Here is a 16,926-nt window from a genome sequence, read left to right as displayed (position 1 = left end):
GGGCTGGCGGAGCGTGGCTGACTGCCTGCCCTGCCTCACCCCTCAGCAGAGAAGCCTGTGTTCTTCCCAGCCTTTGCAACTGAGGGCCAGAAGCTGCCCACGGACCCCTCCTGCTGGACATCAGGCCTGCCCTTCCCCGTGCCCCCTCGCGAGGTGATCAAGGCCTCTCCGCATGCCCCTGACCCCCTGGCCTTCTCCTACGCCCCACCTGGTGAGTAATTCACCCCAGCCTGGCCTCCTCCTCGAGTCAGCTAGCGGGCAATCACTGGGTACCACCAATCACCCACCAAACACTGGGCACTGCTTGGAACTGCATGCAGAAGGATCTCAGAGTCTGACGGGTCCTGATGGGAGAGATGGTCTGGTCAATGAAGGGAAAGGGGGCTCTGTTGAAGTTTGAGGACTCTCCAGGATGACAGTGGAAGCACTGGTACTAGGGAGCCAAAGGAGGTGCTTAAGCTGATGATGAGAGAGGCAGATTTGGAGTGGGAGTACCAACTCCCACCAGTGACTTAGAGCTGGAGAATGAGCAAGTCGAGAGAAAGGTGTAAGGAGGGGAGGAGACAACTTTGGCTTACAAATATAGTCAGGCTGGATTTAGATCCTTCTTGAGGTTCCCAGTCCTGCTGGGCCCTACCAGTCATCAAAGGGGCACAGCTTGAGGTGGATAAGGACTTTACTTAGCAAAGGTCATCCTCAGCAGAGCTGATCTTGCAGGAAGAGTGAGCCAAAAGAGCCAAAAAAACAGGGAAGGGTATGCCAGGCAGTGGGAACAGCATGTGCAAAGGTCCAGAGGCAGGAAAGAGCAGGCGAAGCTTGAGACACTGAATCAGACTGCCATGGTGGAAGCGCGGTTCCCGGTGAGCCTGGGGAGACCACACCCACAAGGTCAGGCGAACGTGAAAGCTGTGTCACAGGCTAAGATCTTACCCTGAAGGCAGTGGGGAGCCATGGAAGGTTCACAGCAGGGGAGGCGGGGGGAGCAGGTGAGCCAGTAGACTTTGAAAAAGATCCTTTTGGTTCCTGTGAGGGAAATGAACTATTGGAGGGTAAAGGAGGGATGAAGAGACCAGTTAAGGAGTCTGGGGAGAGTGGAGGGACCTGGTCCAGGGCCTGGAGGTGGGGTGGATGGAGGGAGGTGGGGTGGGTGGAAGTAGTGGTGTCTGAACCAAGGATGCAGACAGCTCATCAGAGCAGAGGTGGGAGAGGAGCATTGGGGGGCAGGTGTGGACAGGCACTCCCCTGGACAGGACAGGGACAGGATGGGGAGTGGCCCCGGGGGCTGTCTCTCACTGCTCCGGAGCCCCGTGAAGGACAGATGTGTGCCCTGCAGGTCACCCGCTGCCCCTGGGCCTCCACGACAGCGCCCGGCCCGTCCTGCCACGGCCACCCACCATCTCCAACCCACCGCCCCTCATCTCCTCCACCAAGCACCCCAGCGTCCTCGAGAGGCAAATGGGGGCCATCTCCCAGGTGAGGTGGGAGGGCCAGCCCCCCAGAAACACCCATGCCAGATGGTGCCCAGAGAACAGCCCCTTCCTCTTTCAGGGGTTTGGCCTTTCCATCTGTACACTTGGAGGGGGAGGAGGTCACTGGGACCGATGGTGTCTGGTTGGGGGGCCAGGCACCCAAGTGGCTGGGTCCAAGCTGGCTGCAGTCTGCCCCATGCCTCAGGACCTTGGGAGGTCACCCCATGGGGCATTCAAGAGCAGGGGCGCTGCATCCAGACTGTGCGGCCTTGGGCAAGTTACCTAACCTCGCTGCGCCTCCCTGTGAAACAGAAGAGCACGCTCACTAGACATCCAGCACCAGCACGTGCACAGCCTTGGTCTACCTGCCCCTTCGTCTCCCTGACCTGCTGCCGTGGGTTGTAGGGCAGGGGAAAGGCTTCTGCTTTGCCCAGATGCTCGTGGGCACCACTTCCTTTAAACCAGGTCATGCTGGCCACCGCACAGGTGAGGGCCCCGAGGCTCAGGATAGGCAGCGACTTGTCCCCAGTCGCTCAGAGGGACAGCGGGGCCGGGACTTGAGCCCCAGGCCTCTCCTCTCTGACCCGTGTGTGGTCCCAAGTTTCCCCTCCTCTTGCACTCTCGTGAAAGCGGGTGTCGGGAAGCCCTGGTTGAAGCCTCTGGGACCCATGACCTCTGCCCCCACAGGGAATGTCGGTGCAGCTCCACGTCCCGTACTCAGAGCACGCCAAGGCCCCTGTGGGCCCCATCGCCATGGGGCTGCCCCTCGCCATGGACCCCAAGAAGCTGGGTAAGGATCCAGGGCCCCCAACCTCGACGGCCGGGGCTCGTCTCCCACCCTTTGTGTCAGGGGGCGAGGGAGGGCAATTTGGCCTTTGGGATTCTGGACCGAGCATGGCGGGGAGGACCTCCAGCCCCTGGGTAGGGCGGGGAGGGGGGCCATGCCTCCAAATCCCTGCCCTGTGGCTCTGCTCACCGCTCTTGCCCATCCCCAGCACCGTTCAGCGGAGTGAAGCAGGAGCAGCTGTCCCCACGGGGCCAGGCCGGACCCCCCGAGAGCCTGGGGGTGCCTACGGCCCAGGAGACGTCCGTCCTGAGAGGTGAGGGCGTGGGAGCTGGGTATGAGGCCCAGTGTCTTGCCCTCATCCCTGCGGCTGCCCCTCCATCCTGGGGAGGGTCGAGACAGGAATGGGACCCCTTATCCAAAACCTGCTGAGAAGTGTCAGCTCCCGGAGGGTCTGGCAGCCTCTCTTCCCAAGTGTCTTTCTCTCCATTTAGGGGCAGGGGGACTCTGCATTGAGACACCGCGACTGAAGGGGGTGGAACTTGCAGGTCACCAGGAGCATATTCGGGGTGGCTCTGGGCCCACCTCTAAGCCCTGTGTCTCCTGTCTTCCAGGGACGTCTCTGGGCTCGGTTCCAGGCGGAAGCATCACCAAGGGCACCCCCAGCACGCGGGTCCCCTCTGAGAGCCCCATCACGTACCGCGGCTCCATCACCCACGTAGGTGTCTGGGGCCACAGCGTGCGGGTCCAGGGTGGGACTCGCAGGCGGCATTCTGGACGTGGCCCCGATTGTGGACAAAGCAGTGGGCAGCCCACCCATTCCCCTCCAGCATCCCTGCGTGGCCCCCGCCCCAGTGGATGGGGTGGCTTCTTGGGGGTACCCGCTTGTTCTGTGAGCGTTCATCTTCTCTCCTGGGAGCCAGGCATTTAAGGTGCTGAGCAAAAGGCTCGAGGCTCCCCCCACCCACACCCCCCCCGCCCCGAGGAGCTGGCAGGGTAGCGGAGGGAGGCAGTCAGGTGAAAACTTGAGTGGGGATTTCAGACTTTGAGTGCAACACTGCTGCTGAGGCCACATAGACAGGGGAGCTGGGGGAGACCACTCAGAGGTGTGAGCCCTGCAGGAACCTCAGGGAACAGCATTCCGGGCCCGGGGAAGATCACCCCCTCCCACACGTGTCTTAATGATGAAACTTCAGGCTGCAGGCTCTGACAGTGAGGTGTCTTTGCACCACAGAGGCCTCAGATCACACCACGGAGGGGGTGCCCTCAGGCTTCATGTTTCTCTAAGACCTGTCAGTTTTGAAATCACCAGCTTACAAAGGCAGCTGCCAGGTACCCAGGGCCAAAGGCAGGCCACAGACACTCAAGTTGCAACCCTGCCGCACACTCACCCAGGCGGGCGACCGACGGCCCCTGAGTCAGTTTTGAAACCCCTTTGGTAAAAATGTCTCTCGCTGAGTCATTCTCATACTAAGTTGTTACTGTTGAGTCGTTCAGTTGTGTCTGACTTTTTGCAACCCCATGGAATGCAGCAGGCACACACACCAGGCCTCCCTGGCCCTCACTATCTCCCGGAGTTTGCCCAAGCTCATGTTCATTGAATCAGCGATGCCATTTAACCATCTCACCGTCTGTCACCCTCTTCTCCTTTTGCCTTGAATCTTTCCCAGCATCAGGGTCTTTTTTAATGAGTCGGCTTTTTGCATCAGGTGGCCAAAGTATTGGAGCTTCAGTATCAGTACTCATACAGAGTAGGGATTCTTAAATCACTTTTTTTTTTTTTTTTGGCATGTGGGATCTTAACTCCCCAACCAGGGATTGAACCTGCACCCCCTGCGTTTGAAGTGCAGAGTCTTAACCAGCGGACAGCCAGGGAAGTCCTGCTGAGTCATTCTCATAGAGTGGTTTGGGATTAAAGGTTGACATCTGAAGTGCCTGGGCATCCATCGGCCTCTGCTTTCCAGGTGGCCGTGACCCGAGCCTTGTCGGTCATTCACACCCCTGTGATGCTTGTTGGCAGAGGGTGGCAGCTGCCAAACATGTGAGGGTCAGACTTTCCCACAGCCTTTTGACCAGGTGGTGATGAAATCTGTGCAGGAAACAAAAACACACAGACTCACACGTTCATAAACACACCCATACACAAACTTGTACACACATAGAGGAGAGGCCTTTCCTGATGGCTTGCAGTTGGCTTCTCTGCCCTGTGCAGAGGAGAGAGGAGAGAGGTGACTGCCCACCCCTGGACTGTCACCCAAACCGAAGCCCGTTTATTCTACGCTGGTTGTGCCCAAGTCTTCTAAAGTGTGACCAGGGGATCCTATCTAGGGTGCCTGCTTTGAGACATCTGGGGAGACCTGTCTGGAGTTAAGGCATTTCGTTTTTCTCCTCCTTGAAGACCAGGATTTGGGATAAAAGCCCAGGGGGTGCCAGTTGTTGCCCTTACCCCACAGAAGGATGTTTCTTGGCAGAGATGCTCCCATGGGGAGACTCGAAGGGCACCAGTCCCAGGCTTGGCACACGGTCAGACTCACATCTCTGAATCGGCTCTTGGATTCATAGAAAGAGAAGAGAGACGTCTTGATCTGGAGACAGCTTGTCTGTGCCAAGTGCCTTTGAGAATCGTAGACAGAGATTGTGTCTGTTTTGCAGATGTACAGACTGAGGCTTCAGAGAGGCAAAGTGACTTGATGAAGGTCACACGGCAACTTGTTGGTAAAGCTGCTGTTTGCCATCCAGCAGTCTGACTCCAGATTCATATTCCGACCCCCACACTCATGTTCTTGGAAGTCACCCAAGGCAGGATGCTACCCCATGGGGCTATCTTCTCTCTGCCTGAATACACCCCTCAATAGGAAGCGCACTCCCTCTAAGGCCGTAGTTCCTGACGGGGGCAATTTTATCCCCCAGGGGACACTGGGCAGTGTCTGGGGGCGTCTCTGATTGTCACATCTGGAGGGGCAGGTTGAGGGGATCACATGGCGTCTAGTGGGTAGAGCCCAGGGTGCCGGGTAGGGGGCGCTGCTGAGTGTCCTGCAGCTCCCAGGATGGCCCCCACCACAGGAAGCATCTGGCACCGCAGGTCACAGTGCCGAGGCTGAGAAACCCTGTGTCAGAGCTCAGATCTCTGGTGTCCCGCCTTGATGTGTCCCTATTCTCGTTTGGGGAGCGACCCGTCACAGGCACGTGGACTGACATCCCAGCATCCAGGCTCTGAGAAAGTACAACTAGCATGGTACAAGTAGAAGCACAGACCCGGGACCAGACTGCCTGTGTTCCCAGCCTGGCTCTGCCTCTGTTTAGCCAGGGGACCCTGGGCGAAGCTACCTGGTGCCTTGGTTTCCTCAACTGAAACAGGCACAGTAGTACCTGACTCAGGGCTGTTACCAGGGTTAAATGAGTCGATACCTGCACAGGGTTCAGATCTCATTATTAGTATCATTGATGTTTATTCAGTGTGGTTGTGTTCTGGAGGGCTCTGCCTCCCCCATTTTGTCTTTTTTCCCTTGGTCACATGGCAGCTTGCGGGATCTTAGTTCCTCGACCAGGAATTGAACCTGGGTGCTGGCAGTGAAAGCATGGAGTCCTAACTGCTGGACCGCCAGGGAATTCCTTCTGCCTTCCCTTTTGAAGCCGCATGTGTATGAACACGTATGCAGTGATATACACATGTGTGCCTGTGTGGATTTGGAAGGCACACGTGTACACATCCTGGGTCATGTCTGGCGAGCGGGGGGGTGGGGTGCGGTCCCTGGCCAGAGCCTGCAGGTGCTCACCCCACCTCCGCACCCCCAGGGCACGCCGGCCGATGTCCTGTACAAGGGAACCATCACCAGGATCATCGGTGAGGACAGCCCGAGCCGCTTGGACCGCAGCCGGGAGGATGGGCTCCCCAAGGGCCACGTCATCTACGAGGGCAAGAAGGGCCACGTGCTATCCTACGAGGGTGAGTGATGCCGCCATGGCTGTGAGAAGCTGGTGGGCGGGCGGGGGCTGGCCAGGCCATCCCATTCAGGGCTCTTTGATGTCCAGCAAGGACTCCCGAGGTAGAGGACCAATGGGGACCTGGAGGTGGTGGTTCTGGTGTTTACTGGGGGTCCAGCAGATGAAGCCTCCCTCAGAAGGCTCTCAGGACAACCCCCCCCTCCCCAGGTGCAAATAGGAAGTCACCTTGTTAATGTTGTCATTAAACCTGTCTGTATCCACTGTGACTTATTCACCAAACCCCAGACTTTGGTGTTTCTGGAGCTGGTCAAGAGAGAAGGTTCCAGAAAACATGGTTGGGCTTAAAGGGCAGTCAGTTGTCTTCAGAAAACAAGTCTGGGGGAGTGTGTTGCCTTCCTATCAGCTGTGTGTGGTTGAGAGCTGAGGTGAGGGACTGTCTTCCCATTTTACAGATGTGGGAGCTGAGGTGCAGTGGTGTCCAATGGTTCTTCTGTACCCCTCAGAGAACAGGAGCCCTGGGACGGGGGTGGGGAGTCTTTGGCCCATTGAGGTGAGTTCCTCGCGAGGCAGGGCTGAGGTGACACCAGGAAGCACAATCAGAGAGGTGGTGACCTCCCTGTCCCTGTAGGTGTGTAAGTCAGAGCAGGTGAAGATGGGCCTTAGCTGCCTCCCACCTCTGCCTAGTTCTTTACAGTTTAGGAAGCAGACTTATGGCCAGCCTTGTGAGTGGGGGAACAGACCCAGGGAGCAGAAGCCCCCAGCTCACACCCCTCGGCCTCTGGCCCAGCACTCCTGGCACTCTGATTGACGGCACGAGGGTGGCAGGCAGGGGTGGTAACCAGTGACACACCACCCCCTTACACCCTGGGCCCCCCACTTCAGTGCTCCTCACTCTACTCACCCTCCCTGGGTTCTGCTTCCCCACCCAGGAGCCCTGCCTGGAAGGAATTAAGGGAATCAAGGGCTGGGATGTCAATTTCCTGGCAGCCTCAGGCACCCAGGGGTGCAGAGATAAAAGCCGCTAATGGGCGCCCCTCTCAGTCGCTGGCAGCTATAGGGCTGCAAATTGCTTCTGCTATAATGGGCGGGTGTTTTTTCCTCACTATCCGCCTCCACCGGCCCAGCCCCCAGCCCCCACGGCCCCCCATGTCCTGGGACGCGGAGGTGGTACCGTGGGACTCAGGCACTTGCCTCTCTCTGCTGCCAAGTGGTGGAGACCGCCTTGGGGACAGGCTGTCAGCTGCATTCTGTGCCAACCTTGCTACCCAGCTGAGTGCCCTGGGAGGTGGCCAGGGGCCCTGGGAAGGGCGGATGGAGAGGCAGTCGAGGTGTTGTGAGCAGGGACGCCTGGGTGGCATCTCGGCTCAGGCCTCCAGATCAGTTCTTGAGACCCTACAGGCCTTAGGTTTAGCCTCCGTAGAACGGGTGTCTGTCAAGTCTTTTCATTTCTCATGTGCTTCCTGGGGCCTGGGGACTAGTGAGCCAGTGGCAGGCGGTAGATGGCGGGGAGGAGACTGTGGCAACCCTGAGAGTGATGGCCGTGTCTACAGGGGCCCCTGCCTCTGTTCTCCGACAGCTGATTGTCGCCCTGTAACAAGTGCGAGCTCGCCAGCCAGACTTCTGATCTCTGCATTTTTATCTGACATATGCTGGTGTTTGAACATCAGCAATCAATTTTGAGAAAAATTAGGAGGGGCAATACCGTCTATCTGCTGGCCACTAGTTTGTAAGCTCGTGGAGGAGCTCCTGCTCTGAGGATCCCTCGGGGTCGTGATGGAAATCCGTGAGAGCCAGGGCGCCCTTTATCCTAAGGGGCCGGCCTGGGGCGTGCGGGACTTGCTTCTGATACCTGTGGACTCCACCACCCCTGGAAGGAGAGGCCGACTCAGAAGCCCCCAGCCCAATGGGCAAGACCAAACCGTGGCCTCCTCAGGGCCCCCCTCCTCAAGCTGCTCAGACCCTTGGCCTGTAGGGCACCCGTGTGCACAGCCTGATGTGCCCGCCCTCTGGACTCAAACTGGCCTGATGAGGCCACCTGTGCTGTGGACCCTCCTTGTCCCTCCCACCTCCAACCAGACACACACTCCCCCCATGTGGACACAGATGCACATAGTTTTTTGCACGTGGCCTCACTTTGTTCACAGTGGACAGGTACGCGCACACACAGTGTCACACATGTGCACACACACACACAGACCCACATTGACACACACAGATGGTTATGCCAACCCTGCGTGTTCACACTTTGCTGGTGCATCCTTGCTCGCGTGCATGTGGTTCCGCCTGTTCACGTCACATGTCCACTCCCACGAGTGCTCGTTTGTGCACAGACTCACATGCCCGTGGACAGTCAAAGGTTCAGACCTACCAACCAGCAGAGCAGGCCCTGGGCTAGACTGCCGGCTGGGGGTTCCTGCGGGAAGGCTCAGCTGGGCCCGGCTCAGCCATGGGACCGACGGGCCCTCGTGATGATGGTCTGTTTGAGCTGCTGTTGCCTTCCGGCCCTGCCAGTTTGCTGGTACTGGGCTCTGTACACAGTTTCCCGGGGGCTGCCCCGCATCGTGAGCGTGGTCTGGTTTCCAGGTGGCATGTCCGTGTCCCAGTGCTCCAAGGAGGACGGGAGGAGCAGCTCGGGCCCTCCCCACGAGACGGCCGCCCCCAAGCGCACCTACGACATGATGGAGGGCCGCGTCAGCCGGGCCATCTCCTCAGCCAGCATCGAAGGTGTGTGCCCTGCCCAGCTCCCTACTCTGGGGGTGGAGCGGGGGCCATAGGACCTGCCCTGGGGGCTTCCCCACTTGCTGGGTTACATCAGCTCCCCCTGGACGGAGTGTGGGAATAGTTATCCTGACTTTACAGAAAGGAAAACTGAGGCTGGGTGTTTCTGAGGCTCCATCTGGAGGTAGCACAGGGCCTAGAAAAGGGGCCGCTTGCCAGCTGGGTCCTCTGTCGCCACCACCAGCCCCACCATTATCTCGGGGACTGGGTGGCTGGAGGGAGGCGGGGGCTGTAGACTCTGGCCGGTCACTGCCCAAGGCTGGGTCAGGGAACCCTGAGACGATGCTGTCGCCCGCCCCCTCCAGGTCTCATGGGCCGCGCCATCCCGCCTGAGCGACACAGCCCCCACCACCTCAAAGAGCAGCACCATATCCGAGGCTCCATCACGCAAGGTACGCTGCCCCCTGCTCCCTGCGTGCCCAGCCACCACACCCTCGTGGTGGCTGCAACAAGCCCTCGGGTTTACAGTCAAGATGGGCAGGGGAGGGGAGGCAGGCCAGAGTGCCGTGCCGTGAGCACCCAGGGAAGGTGTGTAACACACATGTACATGACAGGTACAGGTGTAGGTTGAAGGGCAGAGTAAGGCATGAAAACAAAAATTGAAAGCAAACTACTACCCATCACCCTTCACTCTGTCATTTACTGAGCATCTCTTGTGCTCTGGGCTGGGTGCTACCCCAAGTGCTCTCTGTTCATCATCTTATGGAACAGCCTCCAAAAGGAAGACACCCACGTTCTCCTGGCTGGTCAACAAGCCAGATGCTTTTTAACATGCTTTGTATCTGTATCGTCCCACTGAATGTGAATGACTTGGTGAGGTGCTTCAGTTAATATTCCCATTCTACATATGAAGAAGTTGAGGCTCAGAGAGGTCAAGTTCACACAGCAAGTAAGAACTTGAACCCAGGTAGTCAGGCTTCAGAATCTGCCAGTGTGGAGGCCCCAGGTTAGGATGACCAAGGTGGGAGGCAAGTGCACGCGGGTCAGCGCCCCCTCCTCCCTGGCAGGGATCCCACGGTCCTACGTGGAGGCCCAGGAAGACTACCAGCGCCGGGAGGCCAAGCTCCTGAAGCGCGAGGGCACGCCGCCACCGCCGCCTCCGCCCCCTCGGGACCTGGCTGAGGCCTACAAGGCCCGGCCCTTGGAGGCCCTGGGTCCCCTGAAGCTGAAGCCGGCCCACGAGGGCCTGGTGGCGACGGTGAAGGAGGCCGGCCGCTCCATCCACGAGATTCCACGGGAGGAGCTGCGGCGCACGCCCGAGCTGCCCCTGGCCCCCCGGCCGCTCAAGGAGGGCTCCATCACGCAGGTACGGGGGCCAAGGTCGGGGCAGAGGATACCGATAGGCATGGCTCTGGTCCCTACAAATGGGGAGACTGAAGCCCGGACTTGTTGAGTGCCATACCCAAGGTCACACAGCTGCTCACTACTGACCTGTCATTACATCCGTTCCAGGGGCCATAGCAGGGGATTTGTATTATACTCATGACCTCATTCAGTTGTATTTACAGTCCAGGAGAGAGTCACACTCAGGCTTCCCACGGGACTCAGTGGGTAAAGAATCCACCTGCAATGCAGGAGACGCAGGAGACATGGGTTTGATCCCTGGACTGGGAAGATCCCCTGGAGAAGGGCATGGCAACCCACTCCAGTATTCTTGCCTAGAGAATCCCATGAACAGAGGACCCTTGCAGGCTATAGTTCATAGGGTCACAAAGAGTTGGACACAACTGAAGCATCTGAGCACGAAGTCATACCCATCACCCCCATTCTTCAGATGGAAAAACTGAGGCCCAGAGAGGTCAAGAAGCTTGCTGAAAGCCCAGAGCTAGGTGTAATAAAGCTTGATTGCACCCTAAGTGTGAGCCAGGTGCTTGCTGCCTGAGAATTTGGCATCATGACTTATGTAACCCTCACAACAGTGTTGTGAGGTGTCCTCATTTTAGCGGTGAGTAAACAGTTTCAGAGAGGTTAAGCAACTTGTCTGGGGTCACACAGCAAGTAAATGGCCATTGTGAATCTCAAATCCAGATGTCCTTACATCTGTAGCATCTTTGCGTCTTGGCCTCCTCCACCAGGTTGCATCCCCACTCCACCCCTGCAACTAACCACTGCCTGTGGCACTGGGCCCCCCAGAAGCCCCAGCCTGGAAGGGGAAGATGAACTCTGACTCTGTGAGGAGCTGGTCCCTTAGAGGACCTAAGGGCCACTGTCTCTTCAAGGGTCAGAGATGTGAACCAGGAAGGAGAATGAGATCCATGGGGGCCTGCATGGCTGAGAGGGTGGTAGGGAGGTGTCCAGAGTGCATCACAGTTGAGTCAAGGCTCAAGAGTGCCTCGGGAGAAGGCAGGAGCGGTAGGAGGGGCATCGAAGGCCAGGGGTCAGCTTTGGTGCTCAGCCTCCGGGCAGTTGTGGAGTCACTGGCGAGAGTTCACCATAAATCCAAAAGGGAGGCCAGTCTGATTCTAAAATGAGGGCATTTCCCCTTCTTAAGAAAATAAGTAAAACATTCCTGAATAAAAACAGAGTTCTCTTACTGCCCCCTGGGTTTCCCAGGCCTGCTTAGACAGGGTGGGGTCTTCTTCTAGGCAGCTGGGTTGCAGTCTCATCCATGATCCCTGTTCCTTCAGCTGCCCTTTCTGGCCCAAGAGCAGACATAACCTCAGCCCTGACCTCTGAGACTTGAACTTCAGGGTGGTGGAACTGGATTTTACGGCTGGATTTTCTGGCTTGGCTTTGGTTGGGTCAGGGAGGGTCCCAGACTGATGGGAAGAAGGCATTTGCCCTCATGGGGGGTGTTAAGTTTCTTTCCAGCAAACCCCAAGGGCCAGCCGAGGGTCCCCCACTTGCTCCAGGAAGGGCTGACCTCTGCACTTTGTGCCCGCTTCTGCAGCCCCCAAGGTGACTCTGGGGGCCAGGGGCGGACAGGTGGGCTCATCTTAGGCTTAGCAAAGCCCTGCACCCCTGCCTCCGACGCGTGAGATGTCCCTCCCATTTCATAGCACAGAAACTGAGGCTCAGAGAGGTTGTGCCTGGTGGTCACACCCCCGCTTCCCTCCCCGCCCTCCCCCAGGGCACCCCGCTCAAGTATGACACCAGCACGTCCTCCACTGGCTCCAAAAAGCACGACGTGCGCTCCATCATCGGCAGTCCAGGCCGGACGTTCCCGACAGTGCACCCACTGGACGTGATGGCCGACACCCGGGCGCTGGAGCGCGCCTGCTACGAGGAGAGCCTGAAGAGCCGGTCGGGTGCCGTCAGCAGCTCGGGGGGCTCCATCACCCGGGGGGCTCCGGTCATCGTGCCTGAGCTGGGAAAGCCGCGACAGAGCCCCCTGACCTACGAGGACCACGCGGCGCCCTTCGCCGGTCACCTACCCCGCGGGTCACCAGTGACCACACGGGAGCCCACCCCGCGCCTGCAGGAGGGTGCGTGGGGCGGGGCGCAAGGAGGGGCGGGCGCGGGCGGGGGTGGGGTGAGGGCGGGGCGGGGCGGGGCCGCCGTGGGCTCCAGTCTCCGAGAACTGCCTCACCGTCGTCCACTCCTTAGCTCAGGAGCATCCTCAGGGCCACCACATCCAGCCCACCTGCCAAACCTGTGGGTTCTGCCTCCAAACCATCCTCAGAATTCTCATCTCTCTGCCGCCTCCAGTCCACCTGGCTTCCCTGACTACTCTCTTGTGCTGCTATAATCTGCTCCCCAAAACGGCAGCCAGAATACTTTTTTGAAATATTTACATCAGTTATGCCACTGGTCTGCTTAAATCTTTCTAGTGACTTCTCACTGATCTTCAGGGGATTAAAAAAAACAAACACAGTTTTCTGCCATGGCCGTGCAGGATCCAGCTCCACCCTTTCCATCTCACGGCTTTATCTCTGTTACTTGACCTCACTCAGCTCTCTTTGCTCAGGACCTTTGCACATGCAGTTTCCCTGTGCCTGAAATGCACCCTCCCCCCTTCAGATCTTTACCTAACTGGTTTCTTTTTGCCCTTCAGGACTCTGTTCAAATGTCACATCGTCAGGGAGGTTTTTTATGGTCACCCTCCCCCTTCACTATTCTGGTCACATTCAGTCACAGTTTAAATTTTTCTTCAGAGCATTTATTACTTTGAAATTCTTTTTTGATGACTAGTTGATCATCTGCCTCCTACAATGAATGTCAGCCCCATGGGTGCCTAGACTTTCCTGTTTTGTTTGGTGGGGGAGCCCCAGCTCTTAGAAAGTACTAGGCTTATCATAGACACATGATAAATATTTTTGGTTGATTAAATGAATGAGCAGAAAAAGGAAGAGAAGAATGGATGAGCTTTTTAAAAAGAATAAAAAGCAGAAGCAAATGGGTGAATGAGTAAGTAAAAGGAAAAATGAACTGAGGCAAATGGATGAAGGCAACCAGGATGAAGAGCCCTGGTTCCTGGAACCCCAGAGACCCTCCCCTCAAATGATTTCCCGTAAGCACTAGCTCCAGCAGCCCCCATGTAGGGGGTGGGACACCGGTGTCTGAGGTCTGATGCCATCCGCACTTGGCTCATCCCCACAGGCAGTCTCTCGTCCAGCAAGGCATCCCAGGACCGAAAGCTGACATCCACGCCCCGGGAGATTGCCAAGTCCCCGCACAGCAGCGTGCCCGAGCACCACCCCCACCCCATCTCGCCCTATGAGCACCTGCTCCGGGGGGTGAGCGGCGTGGACCTGTACCGCGGCCACATCCCGCTGGCCTTCGACCCCACCTCCATACCCCGAGGGATCCCTCTGGATGCAGGTAATTGTCCCAGACCCAGGGAGCCCTGTAGCATCATTGTCAGCCCAAGGGCTCCTCAGGCATCAACTAGGCTCCACTAGAAGGGGAAACTGAGGCATGCAGGGCAGAGGGAGGGAGGGACCCAACATTGCAGTCATGTCAGCAGTTGAGGTGAGAAAGAATTTCTCTTGGAGGGTCTCAGGGTCATGCTGGGTTAAACATTTGTTCAATGGTTTTCTTTTTCTGTGAGACCTACCAGCACCTTGAAAATTGCAAATGTATCAAAAGAGGGCTCAAGGGTGTGTGTTCCCCAACAGACATGATCTGAAAATCTGTGTGAAAAGACACAGCCCTTAGGTATTTTTGTGATACACATTTCGAATCCCCTGTGTTTGGGTGAATTCTAATCCCAAGAATATTATCAATAAGAGGCGCACTCTTGTTATGTTGGGGAGCAAAGGTTTTTCTGCTTCAAGGCTCTCAATTCTGTTTTGTGGGGGTGTTAGGGAGAAGCTGCGGAGGCATTAAGACAGGCAGAAGGGCATTCCCAGCCGAGGTGTGAGCCAGCCTGAACTTATTCCCCTTCTCCTGGCAGCCGCTGCCTATTACCTGCCCCGGCACCTGGCCCCCAACCCCACCTACCCACACCTGTACCCGCCTTACCTCATCCGCGGCTACCCCGACACGGCGGCGCTGGAGAACCGCCAGACAATCATCAACGACTACATCACCTCGCAGCAGATGCACCACAACGCGGCCACCGCCATGGCCCAGCGAGCCGACATGCTGAGGGGCCTGTCGCCCCGAGAGTCCTCGCTGGCCCTCAACTACGCCACCGGCCCGCGAGGTGGGTGGGGCGGGGCGCTGCCAGGCACACGGGCAGGCAGAACCCTCTGCCCAGAATCGGCCTTATCCCTGGTCTTCCTAGGTTCCTGAAAGCACAGGACACGTGTGTGCCCACACCTCTACACCTGTCCTTGCCGAAAGTGGTCACCTTAAGAGGCCCTGGGGGTGTCAGCGTGCTGAGAGCACACACAGACCCAGCGCGTGGTTTATTTTAACATTAATATATTTTGGCCACACCTCACAGCTTGTGGGATCTTAGCTCCCCGACCAGGGATCAAACCCAGGTCCACGGCAATGAAAGCCCACGTCTTCACCACCACACCGCCCGTGGTTTAGAGTTGCGTGTGGTTGCACCCTGGGTCACACACAGGCTGTGCATGTGCCTGTGTCCTGTTGGTGTCCTTAAAAAAACACATGAAAATGTAAGGCGGTTTGAACTTCTTGTTCCCTTGATGAGCAACCAGCCCGTGGCTACTTTGCACATGACTATTACACTTTCTAGAAACACTTCCGGAATGTTCTTTCGGAACAGCCAAGTTCTAGTTAGGCTCCAGTTGTTAAAACTGGTCCCACTAGGCATTTCAAACAGTGGGGGTTGAATACAAGCAACTGAGGGCCTTGGGTCACAGGCAAAAGGGGCATAGCAGTGTATGCAGTGGCGCCACCTGCAAGCCATGTCTGCTTCAGGACTTGGGAGCAAAGGGAGGAGGGGCTCCGAGCAGCTGGCATTCAGACCTAGGGCGCGGACCGAGGAGGAGCACCCAGCAGTGCTGCTTCTCAGGGTGCGCGGAGCTCCGCTGGGGGGGAGCTGTCCGGCGAGCAGGCAGCCTAGCCTGGCTGCTCTCCTCCGCGCGTGGCTGCAGCCCCCTGCCCCGCCTCCTCTCCCACAGGCATCATCGACCTGTCTCAAGTGCCACATCTGCCTGTGCTGGTGCCCCCCACGCCAGGCACGCCGGCCACCGCCATGGACCGCCTCGCCTACCTCCCCACCGCGCCCCAGCACTTCAGCAGCCGGCTCAGCAGCTCTCCGCTCTCCCCAGGTGACGCCCCCACCCCAGTGCTGGGTGTCCTCAGGCAGACGCCTTGCCCTCTCTGTTCCATCCCGGAAGATGAGTCGGGGTGGTGGCGGGGGGCTTCCTGTCCCTGGGGCTGAGCCGCAGGCCTTTGGGTTTCCAGGAGGCCCGACTCACTTGACAAAACCCACCACCACGTCCTCTACCGAGAGGGAGCGGGAACGGGAGCGTGATCGGGAGCGCGAACGCGAGCGGGAGAAGTCCATCCTCACATCCACCACCACGGTGGAGCACGCGCCCATCTGGAGACCGGGTAGGCCGGCCGAGCCCCCAGCCCGCGCCCCGGGGGTGAGGGCAGGGTCCTCGCAGCCGCTCCAGGCCTCTGATAGCACAGCTCGTCTCCCCCAGGTACGGAGCAGAGCAGCGGTGGCGGTGGCGGCGGCAGCGGCGGGGGTGGGGGCAGCAGCAGCAGCCGCCCCGCCTCCCACTCCCACGCCCACCAGCACTCGCCCATCTCACCGCGGACCCAGGACGCCATCCAGCAGAGGCCCAGCGTGCTGCACAACACGGGCATGAAGAGCATCATCACCTCCGTGGAGCCTAGCACGCCCACGGTCCTGAGGTGGGCCAGGTTGGCACGGGGGAGGGGACAGTCCCATGGAAGAGGGGCTGGGAGAGGGGTGCTGGTCTCTGGATACAGGAGGAGAGATGTGCAAGGGTACCAGTAGATCCAGGAATAAATGGGAGGGTGAGTAATGGGTGGGCAGAGAGGTGGGTGAAGAGGTAAATTGTTGGGTGATTTGGTTAGATGGATGGGTAGTAATAGATTTGGATAAGTGGATATTATTTGCTTATGTGGATGGATAAGTGAATGGATGACAGGTGAGTAGGTAGGTGCATAGGTGGGTCAGTGGTAGATGGATGGATGGCAGACTAGATGAATGGATAGGTGGGTGGGTAGATAGGTAGATGACAGTGGGTGGATGAATGGACTGATGGTTAGAACTAGGTGAATAGGTGGATGAATAGATGGGAGGGTGAGTAATTGGATGGTTAGATGGGTAAGTAGGTAGGTGGATGGGTAGGTAGGTGAATGGAGGGTAGATGGGTGAATAGGTAGATGATGAGTTGGGTAAGTGGAGGAATGGATTAGGGTTTGGTTAGGTAGTAGGTGGGTGGGTGGGAAGATAGGGAGGTGGAGAGGTGATGAGTTTTGTAGGTGGATGGGGGTTGGGTAGGTAGATGGATGAGTAGGTGGATGGTGAGTTGGGTGGGTGGATAGGTAACTAGCTGAGTAGGTTGTCGAGTTTGGGAATGGAGTCTGTGGAGCAGAGAGGGAGAGACAGGGTGA

At 57.9% G+C, this 16,926-nt stretch overlaps 1 protein-coding gene across 18 annotated transcripts in view; it reads left to right on the top strand.

Annotated features, from left to right (window-relative positions):
* The window catches only part of NCOR2 (nuclear receptor corepressor 2), a 232,076-nt gene that overhangs the window by 201,345 nt on the left and 13,805 nt on the right, over window positions 1–16,926 (top strand). For 16 of the 18 annotated variants that reach the window (XM_065904616.1, XM_065904620.1, XM_065904624.1 and 13 more), the window contains 15 exons: window positions 47–211; window positions 1,334–1,473; window positions 2,157–2,259; window positions 2,465–2,569; window positions 2,868–2,971; window positions 6,049–6,199; window positions 8,782–8,922; window positions 9,282–9,368; window positions 9,984–10,282; window positions 12,047–12,401; window positions 13,516–13,737; window positions 14,312–14,563; window positions 15,453–15,602; window positions 15,739–15,888; window positions 15,984–16,197. In XM_065904616.1, coding sequence (XP_065760688.1) covers window positions 47–211; window positions 1,334–1,473; window positions 2,157–2,259; window positions 2,465–2,569; window positions 2,868–2,971; window positions 6,049–6,199; window positions 8,782–8,922; window positions 9,282–9,368; window positions 9,984–10,282; window positions 12,047–12,401; window positions 13,516–13,737; window positions 14,312–14,563; window positions 15,453–15,602; window positions 15,739–15,888; window positions 15,984–16,197 — 2,638 coding nt within the window. The remainder of the gene's footprint in view (window positions 1–46; window positions 212–1,333; window positions 1,474–2,156; window positions 2,260–2,464; window positions 2,570–2,867; window positions 2,972–6,048; window positions 6,200–8,781; window positions 8,923–9,281; window positions 9,369–9,983; window positions 10,283–12,046; window positions 12,402–13,515; window positions 13,738–14,311; window positions 14,564–15,452; window positions 15,603–15,738; window positions 15,889–15,983; window positions 16,198–16,926) is intronic. The other 2 variants (XM_065904626.1, XM_065904628.1) reach the window with 2 other exon arrangements.

This window comes from Muntiacus reevesi, chromosome 13 (genome assembly GCF_963930625.1).
Source record: "Muntiacus reevesi chromosome 13, mMunRee1.1, whole genome shotgun sequence".
In the NCBI taxonomy this organism is placed as follows: domain Eukaryota; kingdom Metazoa; phylum Chordata; class Mammalia; order Artiodactyla; family Cervidae; genus Muntiacus; species Muntiacus reevesi.
The sequence above is the reverse complement of the archived record's forward strand: the minus strand, read 5'-3'. Positions and strand labels throughout refer to the sequence as shown.